The following is a 16,441-nucleotide window of genomic DNA, read 5'->3' as shown; positions in this document are numbered from 1 at the left end:
ATCACACAGCTTCTCACCAGTACCAAACAATCAGATCATCACACAGCTTCTCACCAGTACCAAACAATCAGACCATCACACAGCTCTCACCAGTACCAAACAATCATATCATCACACAGCTCACCAGTACCAAACAATCAGATCATCACACAGCTTCTCACCAGTACCAAACAATCATATCATCACACAGCTCTCACCAGTACCAAACAATCAGATCATCACACAGCTTCTCACCAGTACCAAACAATCATATCATCACACAGCTCTCACCAGTACCAAACAATCAGATCATCACACAGCTTCTCACCAGTACCAAACAATCATATCATCACACAGCTCTCACCAGTACCAAACAATCATATCATCACACAGCTTCTCACCAGTACCAAACAATCAGACCATCACACAGCTCTCACCAGTACCAAACAATCATATCATCAGCAGCAGTACTCAGATCATCACACAGCTTCTCAAACAAATCATATCATCACACAGCTCTCACCAGTACCAAACAATCAGATCATCACACAGCTTCTCACCAGTACCAAACAATCATATCATCACACAGCTCTCACCAGTACCAAACATTCAGATCATCACACAGCTCTCACCAGTACCAAACAATCATATCATCACACAGCTCTCACCAGTACCAAACATTCAGATCACACAGCTCTCACCAGTACCAAACATTCAGATCACACAGCTCTCACCAGTACCAAACATTCAGATCACACAGCTCTCACCAGTACCAAACATTCAGATCACACAGCTCTCACCAGTACCAAACATTCAGATCATCACACAGCTCTCACCAGTACCAAACAATCAGATCACACAGCTCTCACCAGTACCAAACATTCAGATCACACAGCTCTCACCAGTACCAAACATTCAGATCATCACACAGCTCTCACCAGTACCAAACAATCATATCATCACACAGCTCTCACCAGTACCAAACAATCATATCATCACACAGCTCTCACCAGTACCAAACATTCAGATCACACAGCTCTCACCAGTACCAAACAATCAGACCATCACACAGCTCTCACCAGTACCAAACAATCATATCATCACACAGCTCTCACCAGTACCAAACAATCAGACCATCACACAGCTCTCACCAGTACCAAACAATCAGACCATCACACAGCTCTCACCAGTACCAAACAATCAGATCATCACACAGCTCTCACCAGTACCAAACAATCAGACCATCACACAGCTCTCACCAGTACCAAACAATCAGATCATCACACAGCTCTCAGCAGTACCAAACGATCAGATCATCACACAGCTCTCACCAGTACCAAACAATCAGATCATCACACAGCTCTCACCAGTACCAAACAATCAGATCATCACACAGCTCTCACCAGTACCAAACAATCATATCATCACACAGCTCTCACCAGTACCAAACAATCATATCATCACACAGCTCTCACCAGTACCAAACAATCAGATCATCACACAGCTCTCACCAGTACCAAACAATCATATCATCACACAGCTCTCACCAGTACCAAACAATCAGATCATCACACAGCTCTCACCAGTACCAAACAATCATATCATCACACAGCTTCTCACCAGTACCAAACATTCAGATCACACAGCTCTCACCAGTACCAAACAATCAGATCATCACACAGCTCTCACCAGTACCAAACATTCAGATCACACAGCTCTCACCAGTACCAAACAAACAGATCATCACACAGCTTCTCACCAGTACCAAACAATCAGACCATCACACAGCTCTCACCAGTACCAAACAATCATATCATCACACAGCTCTCACCAGTACCAAACAATCAGACCATCACACAGCTCTCACCAGTACCAAACAATCAGACCATCACACAGCTCTCACCAGTACCAAACAATCAGATCATCACACAGCTCTCACCAGTACCAAACAATCAGACCATCACACAGCTCTCACCAGTACCAAACAATCAGATCATCACACAGCTCTCACCAGTACCAAACAATCTGATCATCACAGACTCACAGCTCTGACAGAGAACAGGTAGTTTGTGGCACATTCCTCTCTCTCTCTCTCCCTCCCTCCCTCCCTCTCTCTCTCCCTCTCTCTTCGAGCACTACTCATTAGTAAACACCCCCAGTGGTCTTTCCTCCCTATCCATTAGCATACACTCAATGTCCCTCTGCGCAGCAGCCTCACCATTAATCACACACTCTGGTACACAAACTCTGCCCATTCTAACACAATGCTCCCATTCCACATAGCAGCACATGCATGCACACACACATGGCATATATTCAATCACACCCTCCATAAAATCTAAGTTCCCATTTAGAAATGCTCACTGGGTGTTTTGTCCATCAAGGACACATTGGATGGACGCCTCCCCTGTTAGGCATCCCACCATTAACAACACAAGGTCCTTACTTCACCTGTTGCGGTGCCACCCACCATTAAAACTAACTAACAGGCTGATCATGGGCATTTACATGGACAGAGCACGACGCTGCAATGTCAATCAATGGCATGTCAAAGAGGGGGAAGAGAGGGAGAGACAAAAAGAGAGTGCATCTCTCCTAGAATATATCTACTGCTTCTTAGACTTGCTTTCAATGAGAAGGAAAGATCTATAACTCACATTTCTATGGGAATTTGGTCAGGTCGCCCAAAAAGTTACATATTGCTGCTTTAATAGTAGTGTTAAACCGTTTTTTAATCTCTTCTCATGCCACTAATATGCCCTCAAACACACAGCAACCTATTTACATTGTCTGCCGTCTGTGATGACCACAAGGTGAGGATGTATCTGCGCTTTGTTAGAGCCTGCTAGTTTTGTACACAGGACTCTCTATCTCTCTCTCTCTCTCTCTCTCTTTCCCACTCTCTCTCTCTCTCTTTCCCTCTCTCTCTCTCTCTCTCTCTCTCTCTCTCTCTCTCTCTCTCTTCAAAGGGCTTTATTGGCATGGGAAACACATGTTTACAAAAAGTGAAATAAACAAATAAAAAATTAACAGTAAACATTACACTCACAAGTTTCAAAGGAGTAGACACATTTATATTCTGAGGAATAGACACGTCATATTATGTCTATGTACAGTGTTATAATGATGTCTCTCTCTCTCCCCCAACTCCCACTTAACAACCATAGTCTCTTCTGTGCTCTTTTCATCCTGTGAATCAGCTGCATTATTCAGAGTAACAGGTAAGCCCATTCCCCCCTTTACTGTGTCCACACACATGTAGACTGCCATCACAGGCAGCGAAGGAACCCAAGAATAGCTACAGTAGATTGCTAGTCGTGCCGGGACGATACCAGCATCGCGATTCTTGTTAGTATCGTGGCAAGAAAACAAAACACAAAGCAGATTTAACTTCTTTAGGAAAACAGCCCTGATTTTGGAAACAAATATCATTATGTTGTCATCCAGAGTCACATTTATTCATTTTCCAAGCTGTAGCACATTTTACATACAGCAGAAAGAGAGAGAAGAGAGAAATAGAGAAAGGGAGAGAAGATCAGAAAAAGAGAGAAAGAGCAATAGAAAGAAATTGTGAGAAAAGGGGAGCAAGCAAGAGTGAGAGAGAGAGAGAGAGAGAGAGAGAGCGCAAGACCCCATACATTCAGACTGCATACAGTATTAGAATCCAGGTGGGGCGGAGCCTATGGGTCATTGTGGGTCATTGATCTATGGGTCATGGCACATACTATGGCACATACTAATGTCACTCAACTGTTGGCCCCCCTATCAAATCAGAACTAGGTGGATTACCAGGTGATGGGGCTGATTTCTCACAGTCACAGTGGAGTCAGAAGAGGTCATTTGTCTAAGGGCTGGAAGCACTGTATTAGCTGGCCACATCTCATCGCTAAGCTATCAGGGTCACTGACATGGAATATTATTGGCATGAGCTGCAGTATCTCTGTCCTCAACCCTGAGTCCCCTGATCCTGGCTCAAGTATCTATCCCCTGCCCCCGGATCCTGGCTCAAGTATATATCCCCAGTCCCCTGATCCTGGCTCAAGTATCTATCTCCAGTCCCCTGATCCTGGCTCAAGTATCTATCCCCTGCCCCCGGATCCTGGCTCAAGTATATATCCCCAGTCCCCTGATCCTGGCTCAAGTATCTATCCCCAGTCCCCTGATCCTGGCTCAAGTATCTATCCCCAGTCCCCTGATCCTGGCTCAAGTATCTATCTCCAGTCCCCTGATCCTGGCTCAAGTATCTATCCCCTGCCCCCGGATCCTGGCTCAAGTATATATCCCCAGTCCCCTGATCCTGGCTCAAGTATCTATCTCCAGTCCCCTGATCCTGGCTCAAGTATCTATCCCCAGTCCCCTGATCCTGGCTCAAGTATATATCCCCAGTCCCCTGATCCTGGCTCAAGTATCTATCCCCAGTCCCCTGATCCTGGCTCAAGTATCTATCCCCAGTCCCCTGATCCTGGTTCATGCATCTATCCCCTGCCCCCTGATCCTAGCTCAAGTATATATCCTCTGTCCCCTGATCCTGGCTCAAGTATATATCCTCTGTCCCCTGATCCTGGCTCAAGTATCTATTCCTACCTTTGCCTCCCTCTCTCTTTCGTCTCGCTCTCTCTGCAGTCTTCTACAGTGGCTTGCGTAAGTATTCACCCCCTTGGTATTTTTCAGATTTTGTTGCTTTACAACCTGAAATTAAAATAGATTTTGGGGGGTTTGTATCACTTGATTCACACAACATGCCTACCACTTTGAAGATGCAAAATATGTTTTATTGTGAAAGAAACACTAAATAAGACCAAAAATAAATAAAAACTTGAGCGTGCATAACTATTCACCCCCCCCCCCCAATGTCAATACTTTGTAGAGCCACCTTTTGCAGCAATTACAGCTGCAAGTCTTTTGGGGTATGTCTGTATAAGCTTGGCACATCTAGCCACTGGGATTTTTGCTTCAAGGCAGAATTGCTCCAGCTCCTTCAAGTTGGATTGTTTCTGCTGGTGTAGAGCAATCTTTAAGTCATACCACAGATTCTCAATTGGATTGAGGTCTGGGCTTTGACTAGGCCATTCCAAATAATTTAATTTTTTTCCCTTAAACCACTCGGGTGTTGATTTAGTAGTATGCTTAGGGTCATTGTCCTGCTGGAAGGTGAACCTTTGTCCCAATCTCAAATCTCTGGAAGACAAACAGATTTCCCTCAAGAATTTCCCTGTATTTAATGCTATCCATCATTCCTTAAATTCTTACCAGTTTCTCAGTCCCTGCCAATGAAAAACATCCCCACAGATGCTGCTACCACCATGCTTCACTGTGGGGATGGTGTTCTCGGGGTGATGAGGGGTGTTGGGTTTGCGCCCGATAGTGTCTTCCTTGATGGCCAAAAAGCTCAAATTTAGTCTCATCTGAACAGAGTACATTTTCCATATGTTTGGGGAGTCTCCCACATGCCTTTTGGTGAACACCAAACATGCTTATTTTTTTCTTTAAACAATGGCTTTTTTTCTGTCCGCTCTTCCGTAAAGCCCAGCTCTGTGGAGTGTACGACTTAAAGTGGTCCTATGGATAGATACTACAATCTCCGCTGTAGAGATGACAGCTCCTTCAGGGTTGTCTTTGGTCTCTTTGTTGCCTCTCTGATTAATGCCCTCCTTGCCTGGTCTGTGAGTTTTGGTTGGCGGCCCTCTCGGCAAGTTTGTTGTGGTGCCATATTCTTTCCATTTTTTAATAATGGATTTAATGGTGCTCCGTGGGATGTTCAAAGTTTCTGATCTTTTTTATAACCTAACCCTGATCTGTACTTCTCCACAACTTTGTCCCTGACCTGTTTGGAGAGATCCTTGGTCTTCATGGTGCCGCTTACTTGGTGGTGCCCCTTGCTTAGTGGTGTTGCAGACACTGGAGCCTTTCAGAATAGGTGTATATATACTGACATCATCTGACAGATCAAGTGACACTTAAATAAAGTCCACCTGTGTGCAATCTAACTAATTATGTAACTTCTGAAGGTAATTGGTTGCACCAGATCTTATTTAGGGGCTTCATAGCAAAGGGGGTGAATACATATCCACACACCACTTTTCCATTATGATTATTTAATTTTTTAAACAAGTCATTTTTTCGATTTCACTTCACCAATTTAGACTATTTTGTGTATGTCCATATACATGAATTCCAAATAAAAATCCATTTAAATTCCAGGTTGTAATGCAACAAAATAGGTAAACCGCCAAGGGGGATGAATACTTACCTCCAGGCTCTGATCAGGCCCTACACCCAAACAAGGGCACTGCGTTCATCCACCTCTGGCCTGCTCGCCTCCCTACCACTGAGGAAGTACAGTTCCCGCTCAGCCCAGTCAAAACTGTTCGCTGCTCTGGCCCCCCAATGGTGGAACAAACTCCCTCACGACGCCAGGACAGCGGAGTCAATCACCACCTTCCGGAGACACCTGAAACCCCACCTCTTTAAGGAATACCTAGGATAGGATAAAGTAATCCCTCTCACCCCCCCCCCCCCCCCCCTTAAAAGATTTAGATGCACTATTGTAAAGTGGCTGCTCCACTGGATGTCATAAGGTGAATGCACCAATTTGTAAGTCGCTCTGGATAAGAGCGTCTGCTATATGACTTAAATGTAAAATGTAAATGCAAGGCACTGTACGCATATGGGTGAGGTAGTTTTTAAAAATGTATATAATTATTTATTACAATAAACACAAGGAAGGGGTAACATTAAAGTATTAGAACATGAAGGACAAACAATACAGCATCAAGACACTATCAAACATGTATCAGTCTTTCCCCCACAGAGCCATCCTTATGTGAGGGTGTCTACTACCACTATCAAACATGTATCAGTCTTTCCCCCACAGAGCCATCCTTATGTGAGGGTGTCTACTACCACTATCAAACATGTATCAGTCTTTCCCCCACAGAGCCATCCTTATGTGAGGGTGTCTACTACCACTATCAAACATGTATCAGTGTTTCCCCACAGAGCCATCCTTATGTGAGGGTGTCTACTACCACTATCAAACATGTATCAGTGTTTCCCCCACAGAGCCATCCTTATGTGAGGGTGTCTACTACCACTATCAAACATGTATCAGTCTTTCCCCCACAGAGCCATCCTTATGTGAGGGTGTCTACTACCACTATCAAACATGTATCAGTGTTTCCCCCACAGAGCCATCCTTATGTGAGGGTGTCTACTACCACTATCAAACATGTATCAGTGTTTCCCCCACAGAGCCATCCTTATGTGAGGGTGTCTACTACCACTATCAAACATGTATCAGTCTTTCCCCCACAGAGCCATCCTTATGTGAGGGTGTCTACTACCACTATCAAACATGTATCAGTCTTTCCCCCACAGAGCCATCCTTATGTGAGGGTGTCTACTACCACTATCAAACATGTATCAGTGTTTCCCCCACAGAGCCATCCTTATGTGAGGGTGTCTACTACCACTATCAAACATGTATCAGTGTTTCCCCACAGAGCCATCCTTATGTGAGGGTGTCTACTACCACTATCAAACATGTATCAGTGTTTCCCCCACAGAGCCATCCTTATGTGAGGGTGTCTACTACCACTATCAAACATGTATCAGTGTTTTCCCCACAGAGCCATCCTTATGTGAGGGTGTCTACTACCACTATCAAACATGTATCAGTGTTTCCCCCACAGAGCCATCCTTATGTGAGGGTGTCTACTACCACTATTAAACATGTATCAGTGTTTCCCCCACAGAGCCATCCTTATGTGAGGGTGTCTACTACCACTATCAAACATGTATCAGTGTTTCCCCCACAGAGCCATCCTTATGTGAGGGTGCGTGTGTATGATAGTGATATAAAATATTTTCATATAAGTCGTTTCCTTTTTCATGATCACAATCTGGTGAAACCCGAACCCTCCAAGATCCCCAATAGCTGTCCCTCAACCATTCCAGACCCCTCCCACAGTCCCCCCAGGAAGAAAAAACTCCCCCGATTAATTCCATTCCCCACCCCCCAAGAACCCTCCAATGCACCAACAACCAAGGTACCATGAACTAAAGAGAAAAAAGGAAGACAGAAGAAAACAGCAAACAAAGCAAAAAAATAAAATGTAATATTTGTTCTAATGTAATATTTGTTCTAATGTAATATTTGTTCTAATGTAATATTTGTTCTAATGTAATATTTGTTCTAATGTAATATTTGTTCTATCGTTTCAGGGGGATGAAATGTAAATTGTAGCCAGATCTGCAATGCTTGTTTGATAAAGACAGATACTTTGAAAAAAGTATCATTTTCAATTAATCGAAAATGAGACATGGCAAACTGCACAAAGGCAAAAAGGCCATTTTTAAACAAAGCTTTTCTTATTAATCAACTTGAGAACCATTTTGGGTTTAAATAAAACGTTTGAATGAGTGAAGCTTTTAGAGAGAGGTTTAGTGCTTTTATATTTAATCATCTCAATCCACCCAATTCATATTCATTATATAGATAGGCTCACTTTATCTTGTCTGGTTTAGCGTAAAGCTAAATATTTTTTGCTCATATGATTTGAAAAACGAATCATCAGGAGTAGGCAGCGCCATAAGTAAGTGAGTAAATGGAGATATGACTAAGGAGTTAATCAGGGCAATTTATAATAAATAGACAGGTATTTACCTCTCCATGGTTGCAGGATTTTGTCTAGTTTTACAAGTTTGGGTGAGGTTGTTAGTTACAGGTCTTTTGGTCTGTCACTCTCATCCCATGAGGTGTGTCATCACTCTTTTCTCTCCTTTCCCACACTCCCCCACCCACTTCCACTGGGCCTGTCCCTCCTCTGTCTCTCATCTGTCCATCTCTCTCTCTCTCCTTTCCCACACTCCCCCACCCACTTCCACTGGGCCTGTCCCTCCTCTGTCTCTCATCTGTCCATCTCTCTCCCTCTCTCCTTTCCCACACTCCCCCACCCACTTCCATTGGGCCTGTCCCTCCTCTGTCTCTCATCTGTCCATCTCTCCCTCTCTCCTTTCCCACACTCTCCCACCCACTTCCACTGGGCCTGTCCCTCCTCTGTCTCTCATCTGTCCATCTCTCCCTCTCTCCTTTCCCACACTCCCCCACCCACTTCCACTGGGCCTGTCCCTCCTCTGTCTCTCATCTGTCCATCTCTCTCTCTCCTTTCCCACACTCCCCCACCCACTTCCACTGGGCCTGTCCCTCCTCTGTCTCTCATCTGTCCATCTCTCTCTCTCCTTTCCCACACTCCCCACCCACTTCCACTGGGCCTGTCCCTCCTCTGTCTCTCATCTGTCCATCTCTCTCTCTCTCCCTTTCCCACACTCCCCACCCACTTCCACTGGGCCTGTCCTCCTCTCTCATCTGTCCATCTCTCCCTCTCTCCTTTCCCACACTCCCCACCCACTTCCACTGGGCCTGTCCCTCTTCTGTCTCTCATCTGTCCATCTCTCTCTCTCTCCTTTCCCACACTCCCCCCCCCACTTCCACTGGGCCTGTCCCTTGTCTGTCTCATCTGTCCATCTCTCTCTCTCTCCTTTCCCACACTCCCCCACCCACTTCCACTGGGCCTGTCCCTCCTCTGTCTCTAATATGTCCATCTCTCCCTCTCTCTTTCCCACACTCCCCCACCCACTTCCACTGGGCCTGTCCCTCTGTCTCTCATCTGTCCATCTCTCTCTCTCTCTTTCCCACACTCCCCACCCACTTCCACTGGGCCTGTCCCTCCTCTGTCTCTCATCTGTCCATCTCTCCCTCCTCTCTCTCTCTGTCCATTTCCCACACTCCCCACCCACTTCCACTGGGCCTGTCCCTCCTCTGTCTCTCATCTGTCCATCTCTCTCTCTCCTTTCCCACACTCCCCCACCCACTTCCACTGGGCCTGTCCCTCTGTCTGTCTCTATCTGTCCATCTCTCTCCTCTCTCTTTCCCACACTCCCCACCCACTTCCACTGGGCCTGTCCCTGTCTCTCATCTGTCCATCTCTCTCTCTCTCCTTTCCCACTCCCCCACCCACTTCCACTGGGCCTGTCCCTCCTCTGTCTCTCATCTGTCCATCTCTCTCTCTCTCCTTTCCCACACTCCCCCACCCACTTCCACTGGGCCTGTCCCTCCTCTGTCTCTCATCTGTCCATCTCTCTCTCTCTCCTTTCCCACACTCCCCCACCCACTTCCACTGGGCCTGTCCCTCCTCTGTCTCTCATCTGTCCATCTCTCTCTCTCTCTCCTTTCCCACACTCCCCCACCCACTTCCACTGGGCCTGTCCCTCCTCTGTCTCTCATCTGTCCATCTCTCTCTCTCTCCTTTCCCACACTCCCCACCCACTTCCACTGGGCCTGTCCCTCCTCTGTCTCTCATCTGTCCATCTCTCTCTCTCTCCCTTTCCCACACTCCCCACCCACTTCCACTGGGCCTGTCCCTCCTCTGTCTCTCATCTGTCCATCTCTCTCTCTCTCCTTTCCCACACTCCCCCACCCACTTCCACTGGGCCTGTCCCTCCTCTGTCTCTCATCTGTCCATCTCTCTCTCTCTCCCACACTCCCCCACCACTCCCCCTGTCCCTCCTCTGTCCTCACCCACTTCCACTGGGCCTGTCCCTCCTCTGTCTCTCATCTGTCCATCTCTCTCTCTCTCCTTTCCCACTCCCCCACTTCCACTGTCCCTGTCCATCTCTCTCTCTCCTTTCCCACCCCCTCCTCTGTCTCTCATCTGTCCATCTCTCTCTCTCTCCTTTCCCACACTCCCCCACCCACTTCCACTGGGCCTGTCCCTCCTCTGTCTCTCATCTGTCCATCTCTCTCTCTCTCCTTTCCCACACTCCCCACCCACTCCTGGGCCTGTCCCTCCTCTGTCTCATCTGTCCATCTCTCTCTCTCTCCTTTCCCACACTCCCCACCCACTTCCACTGGGCCTGTCCCTCCTCTGTCTCTCATCTGTCCATCTCTCTCTCTCCCTTTCCCACACTCCCCACCCACTTCCACTGGGCCTGTCCCTCCTCTGTCTCTCATCTGTCCATCTCTCTCTCTCTTTTCCCACACTCCCCCACCCACTTCCACTGGGCCTGTCCCTCCTCTGTCTCTCATCTGTCCATCTCTCTCTCTCTCTCCTTTCCCACACTCCCCCACCCACTTCCACTGGGCCTGTCCCTCCTCTGTCTCTCATCTGTCCATCTCTCTCTCTCTCCTTTCCCACACTCCCCCACCCACTTCCACTGGGCCTGTCCCTCCTCTGTCTCTCATCTGTCCATCTCTCTCTCTCTCCTTTCCCACACTCCCTCAACCACTTCCACTGGGCCTGTCCCTCCTCTGTCCATCTCTCGCTCTCTCCTTTCCCACACTCCCCCACCCACTTCCACTGGGCCTGTCCCTCCTCTGTCTCTCATCTGCCCATCTCTCTCTCTCCTAGCACCACACGCTTCAGTCAATGGAAGTCCAAGGCCATGCAGCTCCTGTGCTGCGGGAATAATGACTCACACTTCCTCTGATCATCCACTGCCAGCGCTCTCTCTTTCATTCCCCCTTCCTCCCTCTCTCCCTCTCTCCACAAACCCACCTCATGGAGTTATGGGAGAATAACACTGGCGCCCGCCTCTAACAAATAGGCCTTCTTGTACCTCTCATTTCCCTGTCCACAGAGGAGAGGCAAAATGGGCCTAATGAAATCTCCCTGACGTGCCTTGAAGAATGTCTCTCCATTATAGATACAGACAGATGGGCTGGAACGGCATGGCTAGGGTAATACATTATGAACGCACACACACACACAGATGCGCCCACACGCACAAGCAGACCCACACACACGCAGACCCCCACACACAAGCAGACCCACACACATGCAGACCCACACACATAAGCAGACCCACACACACAAGCAGACCCACACACACAAAATGCATGAGGATGCACGCACGCACACACACACACACACTTCCAGTTACTATCACCTAAGATGGCATTTTTGAGAGCAAATGTTGTACAGACAAATATCATGAAGACCATTAAACGAGTGAACACACATCACTGACAAACTGAAATGGTCCACCCAACAGCGCCACTTCAACCTCAGGAGGCTTCAACCACTTCAACACTCACAAACTTTTACAGATGCACAGTTGAGAGCATCCTGTCGGGCTGTATCGCCGCCTGGTACGGTAACTGCAGCGCCCGCAACCGCAGGGCTCTCCAGAGGCCATACGCATTACCAGGGGCACACTGCCTGCCCTCCAGGACACCTACACCACCCGATGTCACAGGAAGGCCAAAAAGATCATCAAGGACAAGAACCACCCAAGCCACTGCCTGTTCAACCCGTTATCATCCAGAAGACGAGGTCAGTACAGGTGCATCAAAGCAGGGGCCGAGAGACTGAAAAACAGCTTCTATTCCAATGCCATCAGACTGTTAAATAGCCATCACTAGCTCATTAGAGAATGCTGCCCTATATACATATACTTGAAATCACTGGCCACTTTAATAATTGGAACACTAGTCACTTTAATAATGTTGACATATTTTGCATTACTCATCTCATTCAGTATGTATATACATTATTCTATTCGACTATGGTGCGCCGACATGCTCGTCAGCTATTTTACTTTAAATGTGTGTGTATTGTGTGTATTGCTGTGCAATTGTTAGACATTACTTGTTAGCTATAACTGCACTGTTGGAACTAGAAACACAAGCATTTCGATACACCCGCAAGAACATCTGCTAAACATGTGTATGTGACAAATCAAATGTGATGTTATGGATTAAACATGATCTCCTCCATAACATCATGAGAGACAAGACGCTTGATGAGAAACCGTATGCAGTGTCTACAGAATACTCAGAATACTTTACATACACCTTAGCCAAATACATCTACACTCAGTTTGTCACAATTCCTCACATTTAATCCTAGTAAAATTACCCTGTCTTAGGTCAGTTAGAATCACCAGTTTATTTTAAGAATGTGAAATGTCAGAATAATAGCAGAGAGAAGGATGTATTTAAGCTTTTATTTCTTTCATCACATTCCCAGTGGGTCAGACGTTTACATACACTCAATTAGTATTTGGTAGTATTGCCTTTAAATTGTTTAACTTGGGTCAAACTTCAACAAGCCTCCCACAATAAGTTGGGTGAATTTTGGCCCATTCCTCATGACAGAGCTGGTCTAACTGAGTCAGGTTTGTAGGCCTCCTTGCTCACACACACTTTTTCAGTTCTGCCCACACATTTTCTATAGGATTGAGGTCAGGGCTTTGTGATGGCCACTCCAATACCTTGACTTTGTTGTCCTTAAGCCATGTTGCCACAACTTTGGAAGTATGTTTGGGGTTATTGTCCATTTGGAAGACCCATTTGCGACCAAGCTTTAACTTCCTGACTGATATCTTGAGTGGTTGCTTCAATATATCCACATAATTGTCCTACCTCATGATCTATTTTGTGAAGTGCACCAGTCCCTCCTGCAGCAGAGCACCTCCACAACATGATGCTGCCTCCCCCATCCTTCACGGTTGGGATGGTGTTCTTCGGCTTGCAAGCCTTCCCCTTTTTCCTCCAAACATAACGATGGTCATTATGGCCAAACAGTTCTATTTTTGTTTCATCAGACCAGAGGACATTTCTCCAAAAAGTACGATCTTTGTCCCCAGGTGCAGTTGCAAACTGTAGTCTGGCTTTTTAATGGAGGTTTTGGAGCAGTGGCTTCTTTCTTGCTGAGCTGCCTTTCAGGTTATGTCGATATAGGACTCGCTTTACCGTGGATGTAGATACTTTTGTACCTGTTTCCTCCAGCATCTTCACAAAGTCCTTTGCTGTTGTTCTGGGATTGATTTGCACTTTTCGCACCAAAATACGTTAATCTCTAGGAGACAGAACACGTCTCCTTCCTGACCGGTATGACGGCTGCATGGTCCAATGGTACTTGCGTACTATTGTTTGTACAGATGAACGTGGTACCTTCAGGCATTTGGAAATTGCTCCCAAGGATGAACCAAACTTGTGGAGGTCTACAATTTTGTCCTGAGGTCTTGGCTGATTTATTTTGATTTTCCCATGATGTCAAGCAAAGAGACACTGAGTCTGAAGGTAGGCCTTGAAATACATCCACAAGTACACCTCCAATTGACTCAAATGATGTCAAGTAGCCTATCAGAAGCTTCTAAAGCCATGACATAATTTTCTGGAATTTTCCAAGCTGTTTAAAGGCACAGTCAACTATGTAAACTTCTGACCCACTGAAATTGTGATACAATGAATTATAAGTGAAATAATCTGTCTGTAAATAATTGTTGGAAAGATTACTTAGGACATCTACTTTGTGAATGACACAACTGACTTGCAAAAACTATAGTTTGTTAACAAGAAATGTATAGAGTGGTTGAAAACGAGTTTGAATGATTCCAACCTAAGTGGATGTAAACTTTCGACTTCAACTGTATATGCATTGTTGCCAATGCAACATAAACATGACTAAGTATTGAATCTCTTTTGACTGTTTCAGTCTAAATGCTATGTAGGAGCAGTGCTACACACATACACACAATCCATTAGTAGACCAACGCTCTTGAAATGCAGTGCTGGAGGGCTAGCTAGATAGTCTCCCAGCTCAGTTGACTAAAACTGGCATGGTTTTACAATAAATAGGCCTTAACCATGGTGCCCGCCTGCCTGCTGAGATTCAGGTGCTGATTACAGAATGGCGCTGCCAAGGTTCAATCTGAGACCACCCTCCGCTGAGACAGACGGCTGCAGAAGGCCAGGTTCATCCCTCCAGCCAAATCATGAAGCTAGATCATCCATTACTGAACCCAGCCAGACCAGAGAGTCAGCAGCTGCTGGAGAAGAAGCGGAGGCAGGGAATGAAGAGTCAAATGCCAATGTATTTCAACAATTGGAAGGAATCTACTGGTTGTGTACCTATTGGACGTATTCCCAAATTTGTAAAGTGAGATTTGAACCAGATCTGTGGATATCTCGTAGCTAGTTTTACCAGGTGGCATGGCCAGGAAACATAGACGATTCCGTGTGTTATTGGACAGGTAGGCTGGGGTGGATGAAGAATATCTCCCTGTGAGAGGGCGGGAGGGACACCAGGTAAGAGATTGGGGACTGGGTCAGGGGGGTTTACTCACAGGCTATGGTGCGGAGGTAGAGGTTGTCTCTAATGATCTGCTGGAGCTCGTGGTCCACTGAGGCCTTCTGGAAGCGCAGGTTGAGGTAGTGACGCAGGTCCTTGTCTATGACGCCCCCTGGAGGAAAAGACCAATAACAACTCGGTAAGGCCTAAGAGCAGGTGACAGGGCCAGGAGTTTGTCCTGATCACGTGACCAGCCGTACGTTTTTCCTGTGGTCTGGAAAAACTCAACAGTCAAACCCAGGATGTCACAATAGACAATATTAGCATATTATGCCAAAACAAACACCAAAGCATGGACCAGTGTGAGCTCTATCAATCAATCAATCACATTTATTTAGAAAGCCCTTTTTACATCAGCAGTTGTCACAAAGTGCTTATACAGAAACCCATCCTAAACCCCCAGAGAGCAGGCAATGCAGATACAGAAGCACGGTTCTATCGGTTCAACATCTGTCAACACAGCCGTTGGATTGGGAGTGAGGGTGTTAATTGGTGAATGAGGCAAACATGTGTTGAGAAAAATGTCTACACATCTAGACATAAATACGTAATGAGGTCTCTGGGGGGGTCTTTCTCTTCCCCTCCCTCCTTCTCCACTTCTCCCCCCATCGCAATTATGAATGGGCTAAAGCTCGCCCACTCTAAATTTGCCTCCTCAGCAGGATGGAGGGAGGGAACGAGGGAGGGGTCGAAGGGGAAGGAGAGAGGGAGGCAACGGCAAAGCTCCAGGGAGAGAGAGAGCGAGCGAGAGGGCTGGAATGGGCACAAGTCTCACCGATACTCCACATTTGTACTACTACCATTCACTGTGTCTATCTGTCTCCCTGTCTCCCTGTCTCCCTGTCTGTCTGTCTGTCTGTCTGTCTGTCTGTCTGTCTGCATGTCTGTCTGACCCCATATATTCCACTATTGTACCATCACACAATCCCACGTACACCATATACAGTGTTGACATACACCCACTCCACACACATAGCCTGCAACCACAGGAGATTGGTGGCAGCTTAATTTGGGAGGACAGGCTTATGGTAATGGCTGGAGTGGAGTATTTCCATGTGTTTGATGCCATTCCACTCGCTCCGTTCCAGATGTTATTATGAGCCATCCTACCCTCAACAGCCTCCTGTGCCTACAATATCCTCTTGAAATATCCTCCATCACAAGCAAACCAAGAGGCACACATCCTCGAACCAATGGAATTCCCACTGAAACAGGATGATTGAATGGACTCGTCATTTCCATTGATAATGCTAGGAGGGAACCAGAGAGAAATGTGCCTGGCAATGCTTAGGTCCTCTATCTCATCTTTCAGACCCCAAGGCAACGAC

At 46.5% G+C, this 16,441-nt stretch overlaps 1 protein-coding gene across 6 annotated transcripts in view; it reads right to left on the bottom strand.

Moving 5' to 3' along the window:
• Positions 1–16,441, bottom strand: part of magi2a (membrane associated guanylate kinase, WW and PDZ domain containing 2a) — a 343,918-nt gene that overhangs the window by 232,051 nt on the left and 95,426 nt on the right. For all 6 annotated transcript variants that reach the window (XM_065021544.1, XM_065021546.1, XM_065021541.1 and 3 more), the window contains exon 2: positions 15,109–15,225. In XM_065021544.1, the coding sequence (XP_064877616.1) occupies positions 15,109–15,225 (117 nt within the window). The remainder of the gene's footprint in view (positions 1–15,108; positions 15,226–16,441) is intronic.

Source organism: Oncorhynchus nerka, linkage group LG8 (assembly GCF_034236695.1).
Source record: "Oncorhynchus nerka isolate Pitt River linkage group LG8, Oner_Uvic_2.0, whole genome shotgun sequence".
In the NCBI taxonomy this organism is placed as follows: domain Eukaryota; kingdom Metazoa; phylum Chordata; class Actinopteri; order Salmoniformes; family Salmonidae; genus Oncorhynchus; species Oncorhynchus nerka.
This window is presented reverse-complemented; position numbering and strand designations above follow the sequence as displayed.